Raw genomic sequence first — 25942 nt, forward strand, 5'->3', positions numbered from 1 at the left:
GCTAAGTTACAGACGTGTGGTGCGAAAACAAAGATCTTCTAAAAACTGTCACGGGGACGTATGTCTATGATGACGGGAGACAGTTTTCTAAACTAGGTGAACACGACGCAAGAGCAAAAGTGGGAGTCAACAGTGACTGCAGTGAGTGGTACAAAGAATACAAAGTATTCATATGTGTGTATTTCTGATGAAAAGAGCAAATGAAGAAGGATTGTAAAAATAGAAGCAAGGAAGTAAAGTTGGATGGATGGTTCAACAAAACGCCACACAAACAGCTCTGACTGCTGCAAGCTGGGAATTGTGGAAGCGAAGTGCACGAGTGGCAGAAATAAATACGAGGCTTCACGCAGCGGGATTGTAGACGGCTCAACAGGTGGAGCAGCCGTCCATCCATCAAGCTTTCGTCATCGCGGGATTTGCTTTTATTTTCATCTGCGAAGGGCACAAAAGAGGCGATTGTCATTTAAGAGACTGAGCGAGAAGCCACGTCCAAATTACTCAAAAACGTGGTGAAAAAAAAAACATTTACATTTCAAGCAGTGACCATTTTATAATATTTATTCAACTGAGTAATCTGAATACTTTAACCAAAGTGTAACGTACCAAAAGTGTTTATGCAGACTTTTCCTTCCTACATTTATTTTTTACTTTGGCCCCAAGTTTTAAAAACATGAACATGAATGCTGAGCTGTGTGTCGGCTGACTGCCCTCAGCCGAATAAGAAAAGACATACAAAAATCAGGAATCTGTTTCCTTACACCGAGCTCTGCTTCCACACACACACACACACACACTCAAGCTGTTGTCATAGTCGGCACTGGCATGTATCTTTGTGCCTTGTCATCACATGCTCCGACTGAGCTCTAAATGTCACTTGTCTCTCTCCGCTTCATCTGCCTGACTCATCCTCCTTGTCTTCACTCTGCATTTGAAATGCCCCTCTGTGTGTGTGTGTGTGTGTGTGTGTGACACCGACATGTGGTGGTGCTGTTTGATGGACACACTGCTGCTCTCCACCTCCCTTTTGTACGGTGCCTGCAAGCACAATGACGCTCACCGCATTGATTTTTTTTTTTTTTTGCCCGTGCCATTTTATAATTACGTCGCTCCTCTTCTTATTCGTCCTCCCCCTCTCACTCTCTTTTATCCTGTCTCTCTTATCTCTCCCCCCTCTCTCTTCTATTTTTCTAATTCCACCCCCCCCCCCACCCCCGATCCATTTTTATGCCTCACTGTGCCCATGCTTGTTATCTCGGCCCTTTCTCCCTCTTTTTTTTTCCTCCCTGTTTGATCTCAACTTCTTAATTTCCTCTCTCATCTACGTCACTTTGCTTGGTTTCATTTCACCACCCCCCCACCCCGCCGTCTCCCAGTTCTTCCTGTGATGGTCGTCATTGTTTTTTACGCTCTTGTGTTTTATTTTTCTCGTTCTTGCCGTTTCTGGTGTCCCTCAACCTCTTTCCAACAGGAGTGTTCTCTTATTAACTTTTTCCAATCTTCTCTTCTTTTTGTTTTGTCTGCAGCCTCTCTGGAGTGCACTCCGTCTTCACCATAGCCGGACAGAGCGGGAAGGACGTGGTCGCCCACCACCTTCGCCGACATCCGCCAGGACTTCTTCGTCATCTCTCCGTCTCACGCCTTTGTTCTCCGTCCTCCCCTAAGAAGACAGATCCAGAAACAAAACAAAGGAAAAGAAACAAACTCAAGCCTTCTTCTTTCCCAGCCACTCCTGAGACGCTCCCGCGAGTTGTGACTCGCCGTCTCCAAACAATTCCTCACTGCTTCCTGGAATCTGACCAATAGTTTCCAACTCAGCCGTCATTTCTGACCTTTACCGCCAAACTTCCACCAGAGCTCTCACGCTACAGCTGCCACTTCCCTCTCCCTCGGAAAAGTCAAGCCCTTCTCACCACATCATCATTTACTCAGAGTTGAAAACACTTGCTTGGCTGGGTTTCCTAAAAAAGCATTTAAAAACGAAGATGATCTCTCTCTCTCTCGTCATTGCCTTGTGGTTTCCTCTGTGTGTGTGTGTGTGTGTGTGTGTGTGCGCGCGTGCTGATCTGCTCTTAGGGAACCCTCACCGTAAAGAGTGACACCTATAATCCACTTCTTGGTCTGTGGCATGTTAGCTCTTTCATCGTTGCCCTCAAATGTGTATTTTCCTCCCATGAGCGCTCTTGTGGTGCACTGAGACTTTCAGAAGTGGCAGCCTAATGACTGTCCACAAGACCACCACCACAGTATCCAATTCCTCCGACCGTCTTCTTCCTCCTTATCTGCAGAGAGGTGACATTTTTACACAACATGTGTGTTTTTGTGCTATTTCTCTCTCTCTCTCTCTCTCATTCTGTGCACAAATCCTGTTATCGGCCAAGTGTCCGCATCCCCCTCGTCACCCTTTTGCCCCCATCACCATATTGTGGATCGCTCTCTCAGGATAGACTGCGAGAGAAAGGACGTCACTGTGAAAACAACTAACAGTTAGTCTGGGAATAAACACCCAAACCTGGCATCACATTAGGTACGGCTAAGTTGGCTGCTGTGGAAATGAACAACGTCGTTTTGCGGGGAAAAAAAAAAAAGCAATCCGAGGGAGATGAAGCAGAACCTGAGAGAGAGAGAGGGAGAGAGAGAAGGGGAAAAAAGGGATGAACTGCATGAAGGAAATTCCCTCGATGTCCCTTAAAAAAGCTGCCAGTAAGGTAAACTGAAGCAAATGGAAAGGGAGTGGCTGGAGTGTAAAAACAAAAAGAAGAAGAAGGAGGAGAAGAAGAAAAGGAGCAGGAAAAAGCAAATGGAGAGAGACTTCGACCTGAAACTCTTCAACGCTAATGAGGAGAGAAAAAGAAAGAAAAAGAAATCACGGATAACAAAAGGAGAGAGCCTTTTTTTCATTTCCCTTCCCCCCTCTGTATCGCCGACTCGTTATTGCTCTGTCTGCTTTTAAACTATTTTTAGATGAGATATATTGAAAATAGTGTAGAAGGGGAGATGTGCTGTGCGCAACAAAAAAAAAAAAGAAGAAGAAGAAGCTCATCATGGAAAATGTCATCTGTCAGCCTATTAGGGAAGATAACAAACACTGTATTCAATGTATCTTCTGATGAGAAAACTCTAAATCTCTGTCAATGTGAATAATGGCCTCTCACTGTTGATATTATAGGTATTTTAAACTGCACTTCAAAAGCACATGTGTCTGTCACGAAAACAACTGCTGTAAGCTCGGATTCGTCGTCATCCCCTCCGCCACGTCTGTGAGTGTAAATACATTATTAAAAAAAAAAGGGAAAAAAAAGACAAACCCTGTAGCCAGTACATAACGACCTGTTACTATCAAGCCGCTGATTTTCCTGGAGTGATATTTATCAGAAGCTCGCATCCACGCCGGTGTAGCATGAGCTGTTGTCATGGTAACAACATCTTTTTTTTTTCCTCCCCTGGATGGGAGCTGTCAATCAGGTGGAGCATAAAGTAGCGGATCACGGGGGAAACAGGGGGTCAGCGTCGGCCCCTGAGAGCCATCGTGCTTTAATGGGATTTCACTCGTACACGAGGGCCGGTCTGTGTCCAGCCATTCATTGTTTGGATAGTAGATGTAGCCTAATGCAGCAGAGACCTGTGAGCAGATTGAATAGTATTGATCAGTTCTTCAGGACATACTGTCGGTCCGGCGGGATTACAAAAGCCTCAAGGAGTGTGTGTCTGTGTGTGTGTGTGTGTGTGTGTGTGTGTGTGTGTCCTGACAGTCACACAGGGATGGAGTTGTTCGGGCTAAAACACAAGTGGCTATTTCACGGTCGGGTGCCGATGCCGTGTCCGTGTCTGTCAGGGCCACAGGAGGGAGGAGAGGGGCTGGAGGGTCCGTTAAGTTTGGGATTTGTCCACTCCCGGATTTCAGATTTGGGTGGGGAATTGGTACGTGGTCGGCAAAAGGTTGGTGAGTTTGTTAAATGTATGCAAACGACCCCTTAGCAGGCCATCATTACCTATTTTCATCAATAACACAAGCTGATATTGATGATGATGTTGTTATAAAGATTTCATGCAACCTCCAATTGGCATTAAAAGAGATTGGCAATTTGGAGAAAACACTTGAAAACACACTGAGATGAGAAGATTGATACTCTTGTATTAGCTTGGCTTAGCATAAAGACCAGAAACCAGGGGAAACAGTTAGTCCTCATCTTCACCTTTTTTAAATGCTGCAGTTTGTTTGTGTTCCTTTGGTTTTGTCAGGCTCTTATGTTCTCATAAAGGTGCAATATGTAAGAATTTGCTGCCTGTCAAATTCAGTCTCAAAACAAATACGGAGCAGCATATCATCAAAGTAATAGCTAGCTCCTGCTAGCTGTAGCAGTCGCCGCTAGTTAGCTTAGTTAGCCATGCAGCTAGTGGTCTGGACTGGGAGCTTGTAGCACCAGGGGAGTGATTTTTTTAAAAATATGCTTGTTGTATTATATGTCCAGCAGGAGGCCACTCCGCTGGTTTCAAAAAGAAGTCCAACCATATATTAGCTTATGAGAAAATGACCCTACTTCTCACATGATTTAATACTTGAATTAACAGTTTCCTAATGAGATTATGGTCTCAATCTTTGGTTTCAAGTCTTCTTTAATGCAGCGTTATGTTAATTTAGTAAATTGTGGTCTGATTTAGAATAAAATAGATTATAAAGCAGGGTGTACTTTAGGGCGTGTCTACGCCATGGCAGAGAAGTTGCTACCATGTCTTATCCTCTGATTTTCAGTCAGATCCAATCAGGAAATCCTCCCCAGCTCCACCCTCTCGTCCAAATATGGTCGCTCCTGGCTCCTGGCAGCCGCCGTATTGCCAAACTCAAGGCTTCAAGACAGAAATCTACAAACCAGTGGCCGGTTTACACCTGCTCTGTCCAAAGGTAACAACATCTTCCCACCGCCACAGCTGAAGCTGTACGAAAAGTGACGAACAAATGAGATGTGACATGTTCAATAGTGAGCTTTAGTGGTGCGGAAAGGTGGGTTTGTTTCCTTTTAGACGGAGCCGGGCTAACTGTTGCCCTCTGTGTCCAGCCTTTATGCTAGGTCAAGCTTCAAATTCAGCGGGCAGGTACAGATCTTCTCATCTTACTCTCGGCATGACTGATGAAGAGCCTGCTTGTCAAAAATGTCAAGCCATTTCTTTTTGTTTGAATCCTAAGTTCTTCTCAGAGTTGGTACGACGCATCAAGATGTGCACAAAAGAGCCTGACAAAAAACTAACGACGTGCATTTCCCAAAATCCGGAGGGAACAGCAACGCAGGGCCGACTTCTTGTGATCTCACAGTATATGAACCACTTGCATTGGATTTCATCATATTTTGGATTGCGGCCCTATAAAGACAGTAGCGTCTGTATTCAAGCTAAATTGCAGGTCTGCGCTCTGGAGTGCCTGTTAAAAGATTATTGACAGCGCTGTGCTCTTGTACTCTCTAAGCCTCTTTAAAAATTCAAATGTTTCAAATTTCATGCGGACGGTCTAAAACTTTGGGTCAAGACCTACATTTCCATGCAGGCTATAAACTAACAAATGTAGCAGTGTGTTGTAGTGATCCATATCCCCGGCTGCAGCACTGTAATAACCCTGGGTGTAGGCAGTAAAATATTGATTCTTTATTGCTTCTCTCCAGAGTGTGTGCTCGCTCCTGGCTCGCAGGTGGAGGGTGGGTGGGAGGGGGAGTGAGGGAATAGATTTTCCTCCAGGGGCATGAGGGAAACTTTCCACTGTATTTCTTACCCTGACATCCAGGTTTAACCAGCTCAAAGATCTGGCAACTCATGCCAAGGTGTCCGAGGACTTGCCCGGACTGGCTCCGAGAACCTGTTAAGAGGTTTGGCACACACTCGTACAGACACTGATACACGGCGCACAGTTTCACAACGGCAGGCTGAACCCTGAACACGACGTTATTGCACAAGAACTCTTCGCACATGCTGGCACGCAGGAAGAAATGCACACAAACCCCAGAGGAAAAAAAAAAAAGGACTTTCTCTCACACACACATACACACACACGTGGTGACACTATGTACGCACACATTTCTCAACAAATTAACAGTAAACACAAGGCACAGCCGCTCACAGGTTTCTCATTAGTTATGCATAAACAAGTGTGGGAGCAAACATGCGAGCGATGCCTCGAAAAACAATCTAAACAGGAGGCTACAAATGGGAGAGTTTAGTTTCTGCCGTGGTGACAGCATGTTCCGATTCTGTTCTCAGTGTTTTTTGTAACCAACAGGCATGCAGACCAAGTCTCTACTCCCAGTCTATCTACATATAAAGGTGCCTAACGATGGATATTAATGATGGTATTGATATCATGATGAGTATATATATAATAAACAGATTAATCTTCATGTATAATGTGTTCACTGTTTGTTCTTTTTTGTCACTGCACACTGGTGTGTGTGTGTGTGTGTGTGTGTGTGTGTGTGTGTGTGTGTGTGTGTGTGTGTGTGTGTGTGTGTGTGTGTGTATCTCCTCACACACAGCAGCTGTAGGATTTCACAAATAAACAGATGTGACAGATGTTGTGGTTGGAGAGGGGCGACGCTTCAGTTTCCAGGGTCAGGTCTTCTTCGGTTTTCCCTCCATCAGGGACCTCGGGCACCCTGCAGGAGACGCTGCAGATCACAGTTGCTGTGACACACTTTTTGTGTGTTAGTGTGTATTCACGGTGACGTGATGAACAGCAGTAAATGCTGTTCTTTTACCACTTTCACACAGAGAGTGTGACAACAGCAGAAGTCGTCTCTATTTGGCTGGTACATTTACACTTTTATCCAATCTTTTATCCATCAGGAGCAGTTTGGTTTTCACTATCTTGCCCAAGGACACTTCGACATGCAGACCAGGGGAATCGAACCAGCAACTTTCCGATCACAAGACGCAGCAGCCACCTGTTACCAGGCAATCTGTACCTCAGATTTAATTTCTGTGTATCAGGACTAACTAATGTTTAAACACTGGACTAAACCAAAGGTACGATTTTCAGATGAGACTCGACACTATTAAAGGGCTTTATACTATAATTTGTAAATAACTATTTCAATAATAATTTAAATGTGCACTTTTCAAACTTTGATATTTTTACATTTAGATATTAATGAGATAATAACACAAACTCAGAAATATTTATTTTGTCTGTAACTGAATATAAGGTCCCTAGAACACTGTTTGAAGTTAGAAAGGTGGCAGGGTCCGCCACATGTTGTGTTGTCCTTTAAGCTCAGTTTGTTTATTCAGTTTATTTGGGTCATGAAAGCAAAGAGAGTTTGTTGATTTAGTTTGTTTAGTGCAGTGAAGTTCTTTATATTCTGGTTTAAATGTCTTCCCTCAAAACAACATACTGCCCCTTTAATGTTGTAAACGATAATTCAAAGCCAAATTAACTGACAGATCTTTTTTAAGAGTATGACAGTTTTCCCTCGAGACAAAGGCTTGAAGGACAGATCTGTCTTACTATAATACTCACAAACACATACATGTGCTGAAAGAGACAGTTGTCGCTGTAGTCAGACCGCTCATCCAGTCTCAAACGCCCTTATTCATTATTATATTATTCATAAATATTTATTTTTTCAGACAAACAGGCAACAGTTAGCGTCTCCACCATGGTGTAAGGTTTCCATCATTGCTAATCGGATAAACATCCGTGACTACTGCGGCGTCATTTGACAAAAGCCAGATGTTAGTGAGTTATATCAGTGAGAATCTGCTCACTTCAGCTTTCTAATGAAAAGACAGACGATGATTCTGGCATCAGGATTCTCATCTCACTCTGAGCAAGAAAGCAGATAAGTATTACAACAAAGATCTGTAATGAAAACTAGCTAAAAGGGCAAGATGTGCTAGGGGTAGAAAGACACAGTTAAAGATTCAAGATGTAAGAACTGACAACCTGTTGAACTCATACTTCAAACAATATACATACATACCAGATGATGATCGTGTTCTCTCTACGGCTTTAGCTACTTTTTAGCTTGTTAGCCCAGTTAGCAGTGCAGCTAGTCAGAAAGTTGGTTTTTACCTTGCTAGCACAGGACCACTGGGAGAAAGAGGTTAGCTGGTTAGCATGCTAATATCAGTAGATAATCTACAATACATAACATAATATGAAAACTGTTACTTCTTCACATTATGTTGATAGCTAAAGCTCTTACGTACTGCAGCTTTAATAAAATGATCATATACAACTTGTAGACCTTTTAAACAGTTTTGACAGCACTTAGTCAACTATAAAAGTACATTATTTTAACATTTAGGGGGAAGTCTTGTTTGTATCTCAAAGTCAAAGGTTCTGAATTCAGAGAAACTCATACTGAGGTATCGCCGTTAATCCCACAACGAAAAATCGACCTCCAGCTGAATTGAAATCGATGCCTACAAACGCCACACGCGCCGTAGTGCGTTCTGCTCCTACACGTGCTGCAGTGGCGAGGGTGGGGTGAGGCAGCAGGAGGAGGAGGAGGAGGAGGAGGAGGAGGATAACAGGTGTGAGGGATGAAGAGAAAGAGAGATATGACAGAAAATCGCTAGCACCCCGGCCTGCCCCCCTCGTGAGACCTGCAACACAACACCCTCAGCGCTCTGGCCTCGCAAACGCCTGCCCGGACCAGATCGCCACAGGGTTTATTTTTTGTTTTTTTTTTATTTGTACATGTCTGCGAAATTTCCCTCCACTCTTTCTCACCTTTGCCCCTACTAAATCTTTTCTCTCACTCTACATCTCCTCTTTCAGTAACCTTGGATTTTTTTTGTTTTGTTTTGTTTTTGTTTTTGTCCCCTTCTTTTATCCCTCTCTTCTTCTTCATTCCCTGGCTTCTCTGTATCTACACGGCCCTCCCTCCTCTCCCGTGTCTCTGCATCATCCTCGGCAACTCCCGGCTTGCTGCGCATAACTCTCCCTGCATTCCCATCCTCCTCCTCCTCCTCCTCCTCCTCCTCCTCCTCCTCCTCCGTCACACACGTTCACGTTGAGCCCGGGCGGTCGGCTGTATGAATTAAACATCTTAGACGGTGCACACATGCTGATCCCCCTTTGGAGTGTCAGGATGAGCACTGGTACTCAGATAGAGGTGGGGGGGCTCCGGCCACACACCGCGAGTGTTTGCCGGCGTGCTTGACACCGCATCACACCGGGTTATCACATCTGCTTTCCTTCATCTCTTATTTTCACAGGAATGGAGCCTTTCCCCGGCGCTAACGCTCTCCCAAAGAAAAAGTTTCCCTCGCTTTCTCACGCCCGCCTTGTCTCCTGCCTCCGTCTTATCTCTCCCCTTCTCTTATCTCCTTTGATTTCTCACTCCGTGTTGTTTTTTCCAACCAGTGGTTTGTGTCAAAATTGTTTTTCTCTCGTGCCCCGCTGTTGTCTCCTCTCGCTTTCACTTCTTAAGCCCTTTATTTAACTTTTCTCCTCTCTCTTCTTTTTGATCTCTTTTTTTTTCATGCTTTTTGTCCTTCCTTTTGTCTTTCATCTAAACCCCCCCCCCAGCTTCATCCCTTTTTTCTCTCATCCCTGATCCTGTCGAAATGACTGATATGGAAACCTTTTTCAAAAACCAATTGATGTCGCTTATTTTGGCGAAGGATCGTCCCGGATCTCAGAGGGGGGGGGGCCGTGTGCACCGTTATCTCTCCACGCTGTATGTACATAGTGTTTCTTTACGCACATGTAAGTTGGCATCGGGAGAGTCCCCCTCGCCGGCCGAGGAGTTTAAGCCTCCTTATCAACCTTTTGCTGGGTGTTGATTCAGTGACATTCATCCGGTCGCAAACTCCCGGTCCCCCCCTGCTCTTAGGCCACTTTCCCTTTTTTTTTTTTTCAACGGGGGGTTTTTATCTTGCCAGCTTTACCACGACCAGTGTCAGCACTGCGAAGGGGGATAATGCGCACTGCCGTTACACTGATTTACTGTGGCAACCTTTCAAAGTTTAAGGGGTCTACTTCAGGTCAAGTAAGAAGACTGCAAAAATCGAATCAATTGGACAACCGCAGTGTACACAGAGAGCCGAGAGTAATGGGTCAGAAAACTGGCAAAGTTTCCCTCTGAAAAACCTTTGCATTCAGTTCAGCTTCTGCTGAAAGCTGCACGAATCGATATTTATATATAAATGCAGGGGGTCAGATCTGAAAAGTCTTCGCTCGGATGGACAAACCTACAGATAGTTAATAAACAACTCAGCAGTTGTGTTTCCTCAGCTCTGCCGAGCATTTTGGCGTCTTTCAGTCAACCTTTTATTTTTGCAAATTTAACGTGTCGGTTCGCTCTCGCTGCTCTAATCGACCGCGTTTCCCAGCAAGAGCAGGCAGGTTTTTTTCTCAAAGTTGTGATTAATCCACTCCTTTACTGTGCAGCAACCACATAAGAGGAAGAACAGGATCAAATGTACAACATAAAGTGAAACTGGTTCCCTGCATTTAAAACATCCCGGGGGGAGACATCAGGGTGACCAGGTGAGAACAGGTGACATGGTCATCGTCACGGTTATGTGGCGAAGTTGGATTTGATTCATAAATTCACCTGTCTCTCATTACAAAAGAAAAAACTAATGACTGTGATATATGTAAGCAAATCATTATCCAGGATAGACACACCGGATGTTTTACGCTCCCTCCAAAGTGTTTTTTTTTTTTATTATTCAGCGATGTCACAACGCTGCCTTCGCTAAAGTATTCTATCACCCTGCGGCGCTACTCTACACGCCAAACAGTGAAACAAGAGTAGATGTAGAATACGTACTGCAGAGCCGGCTGCAAGGTGACACCAAAAAGGTGTTTCACGACGATCAGTGGTTAATGTTTTATTAGGCAATATCAAAACTCCAGTTTAATCAAATTCTCAGGACAAATAGAACAGGATTCACCCTCTTGGTTAGCCAACGTGCAGCCCCCAGGGAACAACTCTAGATCTAAGCTAGTACCTTGGTTGAGGAATCTGACCGCAGAAATAATGTCCAGTTTTGATGGTGAGGGAAGGAAACCCACACAAGCACGGGCAGAACGTGCAAACCCAACGCAGAAAGGCCCGGCTCCAGCCAGGAAACCAACCTTGATGTGACAGTGCGCACTAAGAAAGTAAGAGCTGGGGAACAAAGCGGATATATTTTTCTCAGAAGTTGGTGGAGACCAAAACAAAACTGAAAGTGGAAATCCTAAATCCAGAATCTGCAGGCAGTAAAAAAAGACTGGATGTTGGAAGAGAGTTCAACTTTCAGCCTGTTCATAGACCAAGTAGAATGCACCAGTCATGTTCCAGCAGGCTTTGCGTTTGCGTCGTCCCACATGTCAGACTCCATTTAAGTTGCTTGCTGCTTACTTGATTGTACAGTAAACAACACAGATATAAACTCTGAGACACCGGCTCCCAGAGACTGAAGGGTCTGCTGAGGCTTCTCGATGTGTTAAAAAAATTGAAAGCGGAGTGAATGTCGCTCTTACATTCGCAGAGGTGGCCTAATGAATGATAATGTTGCTCCATGTCTGCCGGATACGTAAATAGACCGTCTTTATTCATGCACAAGTGCCGTTTAATGCCAGTAAATAAAGTCCCAGCTAAAAGAAACCAGCACAGTTAATGTTCTGTTGTGTTGCAAAGCTTCTTCTGTTTTACACGTGTTTTTGTGAACTCACTCCACGCTGCTGCCGTGAAAAGATCAAAACACGTCAGTCAGTCTGTCTGCCTGTCTGTCGGTACCTTCCGTCTTCCCCGACTTGTTTTTGTTTCTTGCTAAAGATGCAGGCAAGTCTTTAAAACGGAGTCCCAAATGTAAGGTTTGATTTTTAAAATAAGTGATGGATCAGCCCGGCCCTGGTGCATCTGTGGGAATGTGACTCAGATAGGAGCGAATTGTTAATTTCTCAGCTGTGATTCTGGTTAATTAGTGTTTACAGCAGAGGAGCCCAATAAACTACAGCGCCTAGCAACAGGTCAGCCGGTGCAGTCAACAGCTTCACTCATTAAAGTTGTTTTTTTTAACCGTTTTTGACTGCAGAGGAGGTCAACAGCACAGAGTACTGGGATATGCAAAGGGTCGGACGCACTTGTTAATGACACTTGTTAGTTTTTGGTCATCGGTCGTCTGATTTCTTGATAACTACAAAAAACACGCAGCCGATCGCAAGATTTATCCTTCATGAATATTCTTTATAATCGCGCAGAGCAGCTGGATTTAATTGCAGCGACAGACAGGATTAAAAAAGATCTTAATAAGGAGATTATATGCAGTGTTTAGACTCATCAGTGCAACCAATTAGCAGGTGTCACATTTTTGTGAAGCCTTATTATATATTTATTCTTTTCTCTGTGGCTTTTAATTTATCATAACACCTATTACTTATTTAGCCCTGCTCATTCTTTACAGTCCAGTCACTGGGATACAGTGTTTGCAGTTTGTACAGAACGTGTTATATATTGGCATTGCATGTTTAATTCCTGACATTCTTATCAGGGGATGCAGGGGATGGTGGTGGTTGAAGCCACTGACCGCCGTTCAGGCCTGCGTTTCAACATTTGAACCAATTTGATAAAAAACATGATGTTGTCGTAACTCCAACCAAGAAGATTTTTTCGCATAAGCAGAGCATTTAAAGTAAATTTTAATGCAAAGAAACGAAAAGTTTTAACATGTCATACAGAAACGATCATTGTCAACATTTATGCTGGCAACCCGGTTTTTCCCCCTTCTTTCCTCTGATGTATTCTAAACAAGAAATGGCTCTTCTTCCACGTCTACAGGCAAATGTTGTCTGGTCAGCCTCCCATGGCGGCGGCACGGTCACACAGTCGAACGGGCGACTGCAGGGATGCTACGAGCTAGCAAGCGCCCGCTGCCCGGTGACTTTTCCCAGCAGCTTGCTGCTGTGCGCACCGCCACTCGATTTCAAGGGGGAAGCCGGAGTTATTACCACTATGTTTATGTGTCAGGCTGAGTCAATTATACCTCTGACAGGAGCAAAAAAACAAAAAAAGAGGGAGAGAGCGCATGTGGTAAACCTCTCCTCCTCGAGGCTGTGTGTGTGTATGTGAGCGAGATCCTGAGTGAATGTTTCTCGGGTTGTTTTTCGGAGTCTGTGCATGTGTCTGTGCAAATGTGCCGGTTGCTCCACAGGTAGTGTGAGAAAATAAATCTCCACCCTCAGCTCCCCCCCGCGTTCGGTGGTGATGGAACAGGGCGGAGCCCCCTACCGCGGAGCCAGAACCTGGGGCCCTCCAGCCAGCAGGCGCCACCGAGGATGGAGGGGTGCTGTGAGCTCGCTCGTTAAACAGCCCTGCTCCCGACCCTAATGATATCCGCCGGCACGTTTCCTCTCCCCTGCCCTCTCTCGCGCTCCTTCTCTCCCTCGCTTTCCACTTTCACTCCCCCTCCAGCCTTCCTCCCGCTCCTGCTTTCCCTACTCTTTCATACGCCGCCACCATCTGCCTCCCTCCTCCTCCTCCTCTTCCTCCTCCTCCTCCTCTCCTTCACTCTGTTTGGGTGAGGAAGTCGAACCCGTCTGGTGAAGGGGAGAGAGGCTCTGTCACACTTGCCATCTAATGAGCAGTTGCTCTGCGTGCCACCAGCTCTGACGGAGCCAAAATGGCCGACACATTTCTCACTACTGGGCCTTGATCTGTCTGGTATGTGAGTGACTGGCTTGATGGCTTCACTCCGGCTTAATAACCATGTGGGGGGAAAAATAAGAGAAAAGACAAACAAAAAAAAATGAAAAAAAAGAACAAAAAGACAGAACAGAAGAAGTGATGTAACACGCTGCCTTTGGTGAGAAATCGTCTTTTCTTGTTTTCACTGCGGCACAGGACTGGGAGAGGGAAGCGTGAGGCGGCGTTGGTACCCTGAGGGGTTTAAAGTACGGGGCTGTTTGATGGCCTCCTCGCTTTCATCCACAGTGTGTATGAGTCAATACTCATTTACAGGCTTTTCATTCTCCATTTTCCCCACCTGGGCAGGAGATACTCTGTGTCAGGGTATTTCTGTCCCGGTGAATGATTAACATCAGTGTCCTGACTCGCTCTTTTTTACCAGAATTGTTATTGAGACAGACGCAGTTTGTCTACCACGGGTCATATTTGTCTTACAGGTCAACGATCAATAGAAAAAGGGGGACGTTAGCGGTCAGCGAACCTCCGCCCGAACGAGCAAGGACGTGAGGGAAATTTGTAATCCATTCATTGTGTTTTAGTTCCGCCTGCTTGCATCTATTCTCGGAGAAAATTGAACTCTCTCCAGTTTATTTATGCAAAATTCATGACAGCTGCAGGTAATAGATGGGTGTTTGGAACAAACAGAAACATTCCTCCTACCTTGTTGTGCAACCTTGTATGTGGGTTCTGGTTAACCAGAGATCGTCTGATAAAGGCTCTCGCAATTGTTAGGCAATCGTTTTTTTCCAAACAGCGTTACACAAATGTGATCACCCATCACGCATTTGATTTTTTATTTTTCTGATTTGTTTTTTAATAGTCATAGATCTCTAATGTCTAACATCATTTGTGTCCAGAAAACAAGATGGTTAATCTGTTGTAGATTCAGCTGAAAACCTACAAAATAATAAGTTGTTTGCATGCTTAAAACAACCTATGTGTACATTTTTCTGTTGTGTGACCCTGCGTATGATGATCGTTCCTGAGCAGAAGCAAAGGGGGAAGGACCCTTGCATTGTACTAGCACCAAAGCCTTAAAAATAACCTGAAAATAAGGTGACTGTAAAAAAAAAAAAAGATGATGCGTTTTCACTAAAAAACTCAACTTAAGAACTCCAAGAACACATCAAACTAAAAGTAACGCGAGGAATCAGTGGGAAAAAGGCCAGGACACACGAGAAAGGACAAACTGACAAGTAGAGAAGGGACTGAAATACACAAGAGGTGATTAACTGACGGTGAGAAGCAAAAAGGGCGGGAAACCAGACAAAGGGAGGAAGTAGAAAGTGAGATGTGACACATGAGGCTATAAACAGGAACTAACAGAGCCACAACCTGAAGCATGACTGTATACCTGCGAAACTAAGAACATTCCTGTCAGTGATTGCAGGACTTTGTGTTTAGTGCCAGTTAGAACATGCTAAACAAATGCTAAACTGCTTAACATCAGTATGTATAGATGTTATCGTACTGATGTTTGAGCATTTAGCTCACAGAGTACAGTCTCACAGAGATATGCTGTGTTCAGTTAAACTTGGACGTTGGAGGTGGGAATGACATCATATTGTGGCGACAGCATTTCAGTACAATGAGTGGGAATACCAGTTCTAGTCAGGTTAGCGCTTGTTAATCATTGTTAGCATCAGTCGATAACAACCTATCACACGGTACTAAACATTGAAGCAACATGTTCGCAGCTAGATGTGGGACCACACTGTGTCTAAGACTGATTTAACGAGATACAAATAAGACAGAAGTGCAAATAAAAAGAATATTCAACAGTTTTGACAGCTGCTGATAATGGAAGGAGCCATCTTGGATTTTGATGTCAGGGCTTTCTGAGTCTGGGAACTCGGAAAAAATTCCAGCTTTGCCAGTTGGAGCTCGCCGTTAAAGGGATAGTTTGGGTCTTTTGATAATGGGTTGCATATGTACATTCCGCCTGGACGTTGTGCGGTTGAGGGATTGTAATGCCAAAGAAAAAAGCTGTTTGGTGTCAAGGTAAAGCGCCAAAAATAGATACATATATTCTAAGGTGTAATTTAATTTTGGTTGCTTAAATACTTCTCACCGCTGGTTCGGTTTACAGCAGTATAACGCTGTGCTCCCTGCTACGTGCTGCTCCACACAGACAGAGAGGTGACGGCCGTCTACTGCACACACCGATCGGGGATAACTACCTCGTACGGCCCCACATCAAAGACATGGCTGATCATCCTTCACTCATCTATAAACCACCATCCACATCTGTTGGACACAAGCGGCAGACGTTACACTGGAGATTACACATTTACAAGGTCCGGGGCCATCATCCCACAGGCTGCGCGTCGACCAAGATGGAGTCACACCAAATGCGGACGGTACATTTGATTGTGTGGCACCGGTGAACAACGTGAAACAAAGATGAGTGCGTTTGAGTGTTTTGGCAATGAAGCTCCAGAAATGTTTCTGGGCCGCAAAACTACAGAGAAGAAAGTCCTGTTACATCTGAGCCTGAGAATGTTGGAAGACGACCATGTTGATTCGTAATCTTACCCTCTGTGTTGACAAAACTTGAACCATTGCAAAACGAAGTTGTGTTTATGTTTTGGCATTTTCACGTCGACGCCAACAGATCCCGGCACGGCGGCTGCAGCGGGCAACCTGATGTTGCACTTGGCGCTCGGCTACGTGACTAGCGTGACCGTGTGCGTCAGTGTTTGTGTGCCTTTTGTGGGTATGAAAGGAGTACACGTCTCTCCATCAGGCGCGCATACTCAAGGCCATGTGCGTGTGAACAGTCTGAACACCGGCACAAACTGGCATCAGTTCCTCTCAGTCAAAGCAACAAAGGGAGATGACACCCCGTCCACACCTCTGAGACTGAAGCTGCACCGAACCCAACGCAGCGAGACGCATCCAGTTTTTCTCGCCGCCATCAAGAGCAGTGTAACGCGGGATGACAAGTATTCTTCTGAGCCTAAGAGAGAAAAAAAAAAAAAAAGCAACACTGCAGCCAATGGGCTCGGGCGTGAGTTTTGCATAACGTGTGGGCTGAAGTGACGCCGAACAACAACCGCTTCAATGTGAACGGGCAGTTTAGGATCTATGGCAACAAAACAGGGAATAAACATCAAATCAAGGAACAGAAGTCCCTCTCATCTTATCCCTCGGCCACGTCTAAATGTCTCGATTGTCCCACCGGCCCACATTCTTCCCTCGCGCATCACACTCGCACATTTATCTCCAAATCGACCATTTAATCTCAGCCATTATCATCTGGCGTGATTATAATAAACAGTCGACTAGAATTAAAGATGACATCACTTTCCATCCCAGCAGCCTCTTTTTTTGTATTTTTTGTTTTTTTTCCTTAAGACGCGGTGAGTGCAGGGACTGATTTATTGATCGAGCCCGTGTGGCTGTGCCGGCGTGCTCGGGGAGGACGAGGACGATTATGTAGCGGCGGCGTGATGCTGTTGACACTCCTATCGCCTTTACAGCTCCGACACGGCAAGACTTGGGCGCGTGCCCACCGTGAGCATGTCTAAATGTGTGTGAGGAGGCGAGCAAGTTTTGAGAGGTCAATGGAGTTTTTGGGTGTGAGATAGAGGGAGGATTGTGTGTGTGTGTGTGTGTGTGTGTGTGTGTGTGTGAGTGGTTGCGGGAGTTGGGGTGGAGAGCGGCGGGCCAGCTGGCAGCCTCTGGCTCCAGCGTGCCCCGTGGGTATCCGGCTTGGCGCAAATTCGCTCCGCCGCGACAGCTGGGAGCTGGGTGCCAACCAAGACACAACTCCCGGAACAAATGCATGCACACAGCAGGAGGACACGCAGGATCGGATGGGAGGCAAGAGATGGGATGCAGTTTCAGAAAAAAAGGACGTCGCAGGGTGGAAGTGGAAGTAGTTTTGCGCAGGATTTGAATTAGGCCTGGAAGTGGCTGCTAAAGGGTTAGTTCACCTAAATTCTAAAAGAGCTTTATCGAATTTCACTGTAGTATTGGATCTCAAAAGTTTCTCAAAACTGAGGTGAACTAAATGAAAACGTTCTGCAGGGCTCGGTATCATTTTCATTTTCATACCCACGTATGGCCCATCAACTCAATCGCCAGAATGAACTGTCGCAATATATGTTCCAGCAAACCACAGATATGTTTAAACTTTACATTTACTCATATTTCTTTATGTTTGAGCTTGTATCATGCTCTGGGTAGGTTTAAGCACAAAAAACACTCGGTCAGGTTGAAGTAAAACATTGTGTTTTGGCTTAAAATACCTGTTTTGTTCGCCGCAAACCCAGAAAGGGATGTTCCAACTGCCCTTTTTTGCTCCTTTATAGTTTCTTTTAGCTCATTGTTTTCAACCAAGCAGAGAGCTGTTCTCACCAAAAAAGCTCTTGAAACCCACGTCACACTACTCGTACTGAACGGCAGACAAGGTAAGCAATTAGCCGAATAGCACATCCGGATATTAGCGCTTTATCAGTAACGTCTGCTCCTGCGTTTGTGTTTACCAGAGAGTGCTGACGTCACCCTCGGGTGTCTCTCCTTGTTCCCCATCTCTTCGCCAAAGGCTCTCGACCAGCTGTCACTCAAAAACAGTTGCTTGTTTCCACCCATTTTTTGCAGGTTTAATCACATCTGCATGCATGTTTACTATTTCAAAACGCGTTGTCATTGAACATTAGGTTCAGGGCTTTGCTGAGTCGTCCGTTATCAATTCATGTCTGGTAGGAGACTCTTCAGGAACAGACTCCTCCAGACCCAGACGAATGAAACCAAAACATTCCACGTAGCTCGATCAGTTGGAGCTCCTTATTTTTATTGTCGCTCGCGCTCCTCTTTCACACGTTTTATGTCCACTGAAATTCTCAATCAGCGAATATTATGATTTGTTTTTTCATACCAGAGTTTAAGCAGCTCTTGAATTACTCTCCTATTACCATTTCAGCAGGTGGTGAATAAGTATGCAGATAAGAGGGGAAATTAACCGCAGTTCGCTTTGGAAAAACGGACAAATTTCTTATTGTGGGGATAGAAAAAGTATTTAGTGTTAAATATGCTTAAACAGAAAGAGGCACAGATTAATGTTTAATGCAATGCCCTTGCATTTCATGGCTACGAGGCTTTATATTTCCAGTTCATTAACTGCAACATATTAAGATTTATTTCAGCTTATTTTTCCCCACTGTGTTCTCGAAATCAAAAATTCACATAATGAGCGCAAAAAAATGATCTTAACTGTTAAACGTGCAGCCACCAGTACACTTATTCTGAGCAGCAAACTCACAGAGGAAACACTAGTGACTTATAGGTTCCACTTTCACAGGTTGTGGTTCGAGGCATCGGGGAGCCAGAAAATGAGGACACGGTTTTTTGGAACGCCGGTGGCTGATGTCACGGAGGTCGAAGACCGCCGCGAGCCGCCGAGGGAGGGAGGCAGGGAGGCAGGGAGGCAGGGAGGGAGGTTAATGGGAGTAGATCAGGGAACAGCGGAGGTGAGCTGGAACCTTGGAGGGTTTTTTTTCTTTTTTTTTATGCTGACTGTCCGACTCGCCTCATTTGTCAGTGTACTCTGTAACGGCTGGCTACCGAGCAGCGGGTCAGAATAGAAAGAACTGCGTCAGGATCTGATGCAGCTTTACACTCTTAACACTGTGTTGTCATTTTTAAAACTTTTCATTGGTCAGACAGGGTTTGACTCTGGAGTTGGAGCTGAAAGCTTTTTTTCTTAAAATGCAGTTGGTTCACTCTCTTAATATTTATCCAATTAAAGGGAAACACCACCAATTTTACAAGTTCTATTTAGGCTGTTTGGGTTCAGTTGGTGATTTTGGATTGCCATCCCCCCTTCTTGGCAAAATTACCAGAATGCATCTGCCCATGTTACTCTGACACACTAGCTGTGACATTTCTACAAAATTACATATCACATCGTGTTCTCGTGACATGTTTATGACGTGACTTTCATGTCAGGAGGCGGAGCTCCAGGTACAATGATTTCCAGCCATGTTTGTGGCAACAAAAACGAGTATCGGGGCCAAAGATCTGATCTTTTCCTAACCCTAACCAAGTGGTTTTTGTGTGTAAAACCTAAGCAGGCACCGTTTTCGCGGCATAAAATTGAAAAGTAATACAGCACGAGAAACTAAAACCTATCAAGGACACAGTCATAGACAAGAAGCCATCATAAACTCAGTGAAGAACAACGACTGAAAATATGGATTTAAAACAGAAAAATCTGCTAATGTTTCCTTCTATTTTCCTGCACACAGCCCACTCAAAAAAGTTTGGCCACCACTTTCTATTGACTGGAAACTGAGAAGCTGTGTATCATTGAAAGAGGAAGAAATGTGGAAAGAAACAAAAAAAAAAACAGGAACAAGATGATAAAACAAGAAGTGACCATCTGTTCGGTTAGATAGTAACACACCTCTGATCTTTCCACTCATCCATCCAGCGTGAGTGATGTTATTACCCCCACAACATCTCTCAACATGGAAAAATGTGCCTCGGCCGAGCACATTGTACCAGGAATATGCGTCATGACTCTGATATGTTTTGACAGCGCCGAGTCCCTCAATATTAAACTCTGCTGAATAGGGAATGAAAACAGCTGGGGCACGGGGGGTTAGATCAACATTTTCAGGCCGTCCCCCCCCACACACACACACACACACAATGGCACATAACTCGCACACGGCGGCGTTCGTGCATTCAAAACTGCATTCATTTTTCACACGCCCACCCCGTGCGTTCGCTTTGAGTCACCCTCATGCATTGTGACAACACTTGTGCAAACACAGCACGGCATATCAGGCCTTGGAAAAAGAAAAAAAAAAACGACAAAGAGAAACAATAACATCCATCCCCGTGAGAAAGAAAATGTGCAGTGACATAAGTGCAGCACGGGTGGAATGATTTCATTTTCAGGTGCCAGGAAAACTTCTGGTTGAGGCTGAGCCGGGAGAGCCGGTGAAGGCTTGGATGGCAGACAAGACACATAAAGACGAAGAAGCATTATTCATGACCCTTTATCTCCACGTCGAGCCGTAATGCACAGAGAGAGGTGAGCGTCCTCCCACTTTACACACTCAGGAAACACAAAAAAACCCTCGGTGGGACTATCAGGCTGCCGCGATGCACACGGGCGCCTATCATAATTACTCGCGCCTTCCTTTATCTGAGCGCGCGGGACAGCGGCACTTTGTTCCGTGCTCACTTTGATTAATTGCCGATGCGAAGAAGCGCTCTATTTACTGCATGTAGGTCGTGTTGTACCTGCTTAAACATTAGGTGGCAAAACCTTGACGCGGCCAAAAATATGCAGAAGTTTACTTTTGGTTTACTTACTGTGAGATGCGGCAGCGGGGGCTGCACCTGGCGCCCAACCAGCTCCAAAAATACGTTCCTGCTCCAGAAAAAATGCAGAAACGTGTTGTTGTTGCCGTCGCTGCCCAGTCATTATTTAGTCTTTTAAGCTTTTTAGCCAGCTCGCCAATGCCACAGGTCGGCCTACATTCAGGAGCACACATTTATCTGCACCCGACAATTCTGCTCTATTCTTTCCACACATAAAGCCGATCTTTGTAATAGCCCCGTCAATTTACGGCCTCTTTCATGCGCCGCTTCTGCAAGAATGGCGTTGAAAAGGGCCGCAGAGCCGCATGATGACCCACGGGGAGGCCGTTCTCCTTCGTGTCCGCCCGTCCCTGCCGCTCTCTTTTCAGACACAACTGGCTAAAATGAGGAATAAATACATAAATACACGATCACATACACAGCAGTGAAATTATTTTTACAGGTCATCAGTTTTGCCCTCTTTGCCAGATTCGCCCGCGGCACACAGAGACACAGATCAGAAGCAGAAATGAATGCTGGCGGATGGCGAGATGGCTGTGAGAGGCCAGAAAAAAGCGAGTGAGAAGTGTCGGTACAAAAAGTCCCAGTCGCAAGTAAGAAAACAGAGAACATGATCATAGTAAATTTAAATGTGCAATGTGTAGGAAACAAATAGGGGGCAGCATATCACCAGATCAACAAACTGCTGCTAACTGTCGCTAGCAAGTGCTATTAGCAGTGCTGTTAGCAGTGCAGCTAGCGGCCCGGTGTGGAAGTTCGCAGTCCGGTGTCGGAGCAGGGTGGACAAGGGCTAGCTGGTTAGCATGCTAACTTAGATATTTCTGCAACAGCTCACACGGACGTGATGTTGTCAAAACTGTGATTTTTCACATTTTGTTGAACATTTTAGTGAATTTTGTCTCGTTGTCGACTGAAATAAAATCACGTAGTGCACCTTTTAACAACAAACATGGCCAATGTTATAATGCAGGTGTGTTAGTGTTGGGAAATTGTGTGCATTCTCTCTTCTATTCTCGTCCGACTAGCTCGTTTAGCTTTAGCAATGTGTCTGCGCTAGGCAAGCCGAACCGTCAGGCAGGTACGTACTGTAGGCAGAAAAAGCAGGTAGGCCACACAAACGTTTCATACAATCCAACTGAAATGGATCGACTGATCAGAGGGCTGCGACAGCCCCAGGCCTCAGATTCATCATTGTGTGACTTCATCGATCGCTGTTGACTGCAGATTAACATTCATGGCTGCAGATGCTGCGAGCCATCAGAGGTCTCTAACATGTGTGTCCTCAGAAGACCACCTCTTCTGCCTCGACATCGCAGATTGTCTCTTTATTAGGATTGCTAAAAATTCAGACATAAAAACCTCCATAAAATGTGACGGTTAACAAGTCAATTATCTGCTTTATAAGTTCTAAGCTTCGTGGAAACTTCTTATCGGCTCCCTGTTGGCCTTTAAATGACCCGGCCTGGGGAGAAGTGGATTTCGGGTTTCGGCAGAAGTAACAGCCCGATGATGACTGCGCGGTCCTGCTGTCTTTATATCGAAACCCCTGTTATTTTAAATCTGCTGAGGATTTTATTTATTTATATAATATCAGATATGACCTCATTAATAAGCTCAGTTTACATTCCATTCCACGGTTTCACCTTAATTAGCGTTTTGTTTGCTTTCCCGCGGACGACTCTGAGCATTAATTCAGGCGACGGGGTCATTAAACTGCTACAAATGCTCAATAAGTTTGTTTTCTCGCTCTCATCCCTTCCCGTGCAGCGCTGCTCTTTATTAGTCCACCGTCAGTCAGTCGTAATATGTTTTTTGTTTGTTTTTCCTCATTTAGTGCGAGCACCGGCCTCGAATTCATTTCCCCCAGTGGAACCCCCCCTCCTGCCTCCTGCCTCCTGCCTCCGGCACACACTCTCACACACTATAAACTCTCAGACAATGATGCAGTTTGTCTCCTTCTGTTTCTTCGTCGGTCTTCCTGTACCCACTTCGGTCACGCCACGCGGCTCACGACCCGTCATTTGCCCCTCAGCGGAGGTAAAAAAGAATCAGTTCTACATTCCATACACCTCTTCCCCTCACACTTGGGGGGGGGGGGCCTTAATTTGAAATCCACTGCTCGAGTTGACAAGATTCTGGAGTGAAGCCTCACATTACTCAAATTTGACAATTTGTCAGGGATTAATCAGTCTGGAAATCCTTGAAAATGTGAGTTTGCAGGGGCTGCCGGGAGATGGAATGTGTGACAGCGAGACCTGCCAAGCCGCTCAGGCAAGCTCGAACTCAGAGCAGAGTGAGGCGAGGAGGAGGAGGAAGGGTGAGGGTCGGCGAGAGGGAAGACGGAAAAAGACAGAGGTGAGGAAATTTCTGTAGACTTGTGCTGACGAACGCACCGTGGATAAAGTTACATGTCTGATATTAAAAATTGATAAGGAGAACATGACGCACGAGACGCGTGAGCGCACTGAGCATCTTTCTCGACTGTTCCCCGAGCAAACATGGACACACTCCGTCCAGCAACCCCTTCCCCTGCACTCTGCAACGCTTCTTCTCGAACCGTCTTGCCCCCTGACCCCACATCGTGAGGCACTTCAGCGCCTGAAATGATGGGCCTTGCATGGTTTTTTTCCTGGCTTGCCCCGTTTGTGCCTTCACATGTTTTCACAGCAACAGGACTTTTATTTTGTTGTATGTCAGGGTAACAGTATTACTGCCAGTGATCCAAACAGGAAGAACAAGTTTGTTAAAAAGAAAAAAAGGTTGGGCCTATTATTGCTTTCAGTCCTGCTTGTTTCCGGAGATGTGGGTTGTGTTTTTGATCCATCCAGCTCTATTTTTTATCCCCATCTATTTTGGTGTATTTATGTGGCTGGTATCTACAAGTGAGAACAATAAGATCCAGATCCAAATAAACATCTGTATCTAGTGGATGTTTGATTTGGTTTTGGATTAGGCTTGATTGGATTAAAGGGGGACTGCTGGGCCTTGGCTGAGATATGCGCTCCACTGAGTGCCATTCAAGTTTCACATGTTGGTCACAATTGTCGTTTTTTTTTTTTGGCGAGGGGGGGGGGGGGGGGTCATCATGTTTGCTGGTTGAATTGGTCCCGTTCAGATGATTGTTCACTCATTTTCAAAGCAAATAAAATAAAATCAATAGCCAAAAAAAGTCCTACTAAAGGAGCAGTTCATTGCAATATAAGCCTACGTACAGATGGAAAGTGGAAGAGAGGAAGACATCACAGCAAATCAGCATTTCAGCATTCTCTTGAACAACTGAAGAAGATGGGGACTTGCTTTAAAAAGTAAAAAGCAACCGCAAGAAAACCCAAAATGGTTGTTGTTGTTGTAGAAGTACCTAAAAGACAAACTTGATAATCTCAGGGCTTCTGGAGAACAGCTGGATGGGGGGTTTTATCCAGATGTTTTGGGGGGTTTTTTTACATTAAAAAAAAAAAAAAAGTTTCCATCTACTTCAGTCGTTTAGGTGAACGCTGCAACACTGAAGCTCCAGAAATGTTTTGCATCCTACCAAACTTCCCCTGGACTTTCCGTCAGCATGGAGACGAGCAGATAGTAACTTTGAATTTGAATAAAAGTTTTGGGGTGAACTATGAAACAAAAAAAGAAAATCCACAGATCTCACTGTGAAGAATCTTCTGCAAACACTTCATATGAGACACATCACATGTAGCCTGAAGACACGGCAGACGACCGCACGGGTCGTAAGAGTGTAAGTGAGATATGAATTGATATGTGAGAGATATTCGAAATATGACACTGAGAGGATTCTCAGCTCTTTTAATCAAGTCATTCGCATGACAGTTGCAATAATTTCTCACTGTTTCGTCCCTTTTGCTTTTCTCTACAGCCATCTCAGCTCAGACAATCGGACCTGAGTGTCAGGAGATAAATTCTGTCCAACTTCACTGCCGCTCTTTTCCCCGCTCTCCTCTTTCATCTTTATACAGTAAAGATGTTTTCATCTGGCATTTTGATAAAAGGCAACACCAAATGTTCAGGTTTGGATGAGTCCCAATTTCACAGAGGTTTACGGCGGACTAAGGCCAGGTGATTTACAGTGGGAAGACCCCCCCCTCCCTTTGTTCTGCCAGAGGACGGAAGAAACAGCTGGAGGGTGGATATCAGCAGCCCTCTGTCTTTAGTGAATAGCCTGCTGGATGATATTCACAAGAAACTGCTGTGACGGGGTTTTATGTGTGTGTCTCTGGGCCCTGATAAACCAAGCTAACAGTCAGAGGTGGGGAGTTAATGGGTCGTCCTTGAGCTTTTTCAGTACTCTGGTGTTGAATTGGTGGAGGTCACCGTTTGAGAGAAGCTCTCTGACTGGCTCTTAAATCACAGGTTCCATCTATTCTGTACAGTTTTGTCCTCATGTTTGCCTTTGATTAGATTTGACCAAAAGTGAAAGACCACAGGTAACATCAGTGCAAGGTAAATGTTAGGATTGTAAAACCCAGTGAGAGTGAGCTAAAGTTTGAGTCTGCTGCTTGCAGGCTTCATCAGCTGCAACTAGCTAGCTTATTTAACTATTGCTAACAACATAGGGTGGCTGAAAATGTTTTATAGCTGCCATTAAACATGTCAGACCTAATCTTTAACCGATTTGAGGACTGGTTTTAACTCACTGCTGAACTCAGCTCAACATGAGTTCAGGATGGCTGTAAATGTATTTTAAATTGCAGAAGAGACAACTATCCCCCAGCTCTTAGTAAACAAACTCATAATTTATCACCTCAAGTGCAGAGGCCATTAGTGCTCCAGTGCCTGACGATATATCTTGGTCTCGCGTGCACGTGTGACGTGCAGTTCCTTTAAATCGAGGTTGACGCGCTGCACTGCAGCATCAAACTGGGGCTTGTTTTAACTTGGCAAACACACCACCGTTATGTAAGTGCTAATGGCTTCAACGAGAG

General features: G+C 45.0%; 1 protein-coding gene across 3 annotated transcripts in view; it reads left to right on the plus strand.

The window, feature by feature from the left end:
- samd12 (sterile alpha motif domain containing 12) overlaps positions 1-6384 on the plus strand; it is a 114256-nt gene extending 107872 nt beyond the window's left edge. For all 3 annotated transcript variants that reach the window (XM_037093382.1, XM_037093375.1, XM_037093374.1), the window contains one exon: positions 1524-6384. In XM_037093382.1, coding sequence (XP_036949277.1) covers positions 1524-1555 — 32 coding nt within the window. In that variant the 3' untranslated portion in view covers positions 1556-6384. The remainder of the gene's footprint in view (positions 1-1523) is intronic.
- Positions 6385-25942: the final 19558 nt, after the last annotated feature.

The sequence above is a fragment of the Acanthopagrus latus genome, chromosome 3 (genome assembly GCF_904848185.1).
Source record: "Acanthopagrus latus isolate v.2019 chromosome 3, fAcaLat1.1, whole genome shotgun sequence".
Taxonomy (NCBI): domain Eukaryota; kingdom Metazoa; phylum Chordata; class Actinopteri; order Spariformes; family Sparidae; genus Acanthopagrus; species Acanthopagrus latus.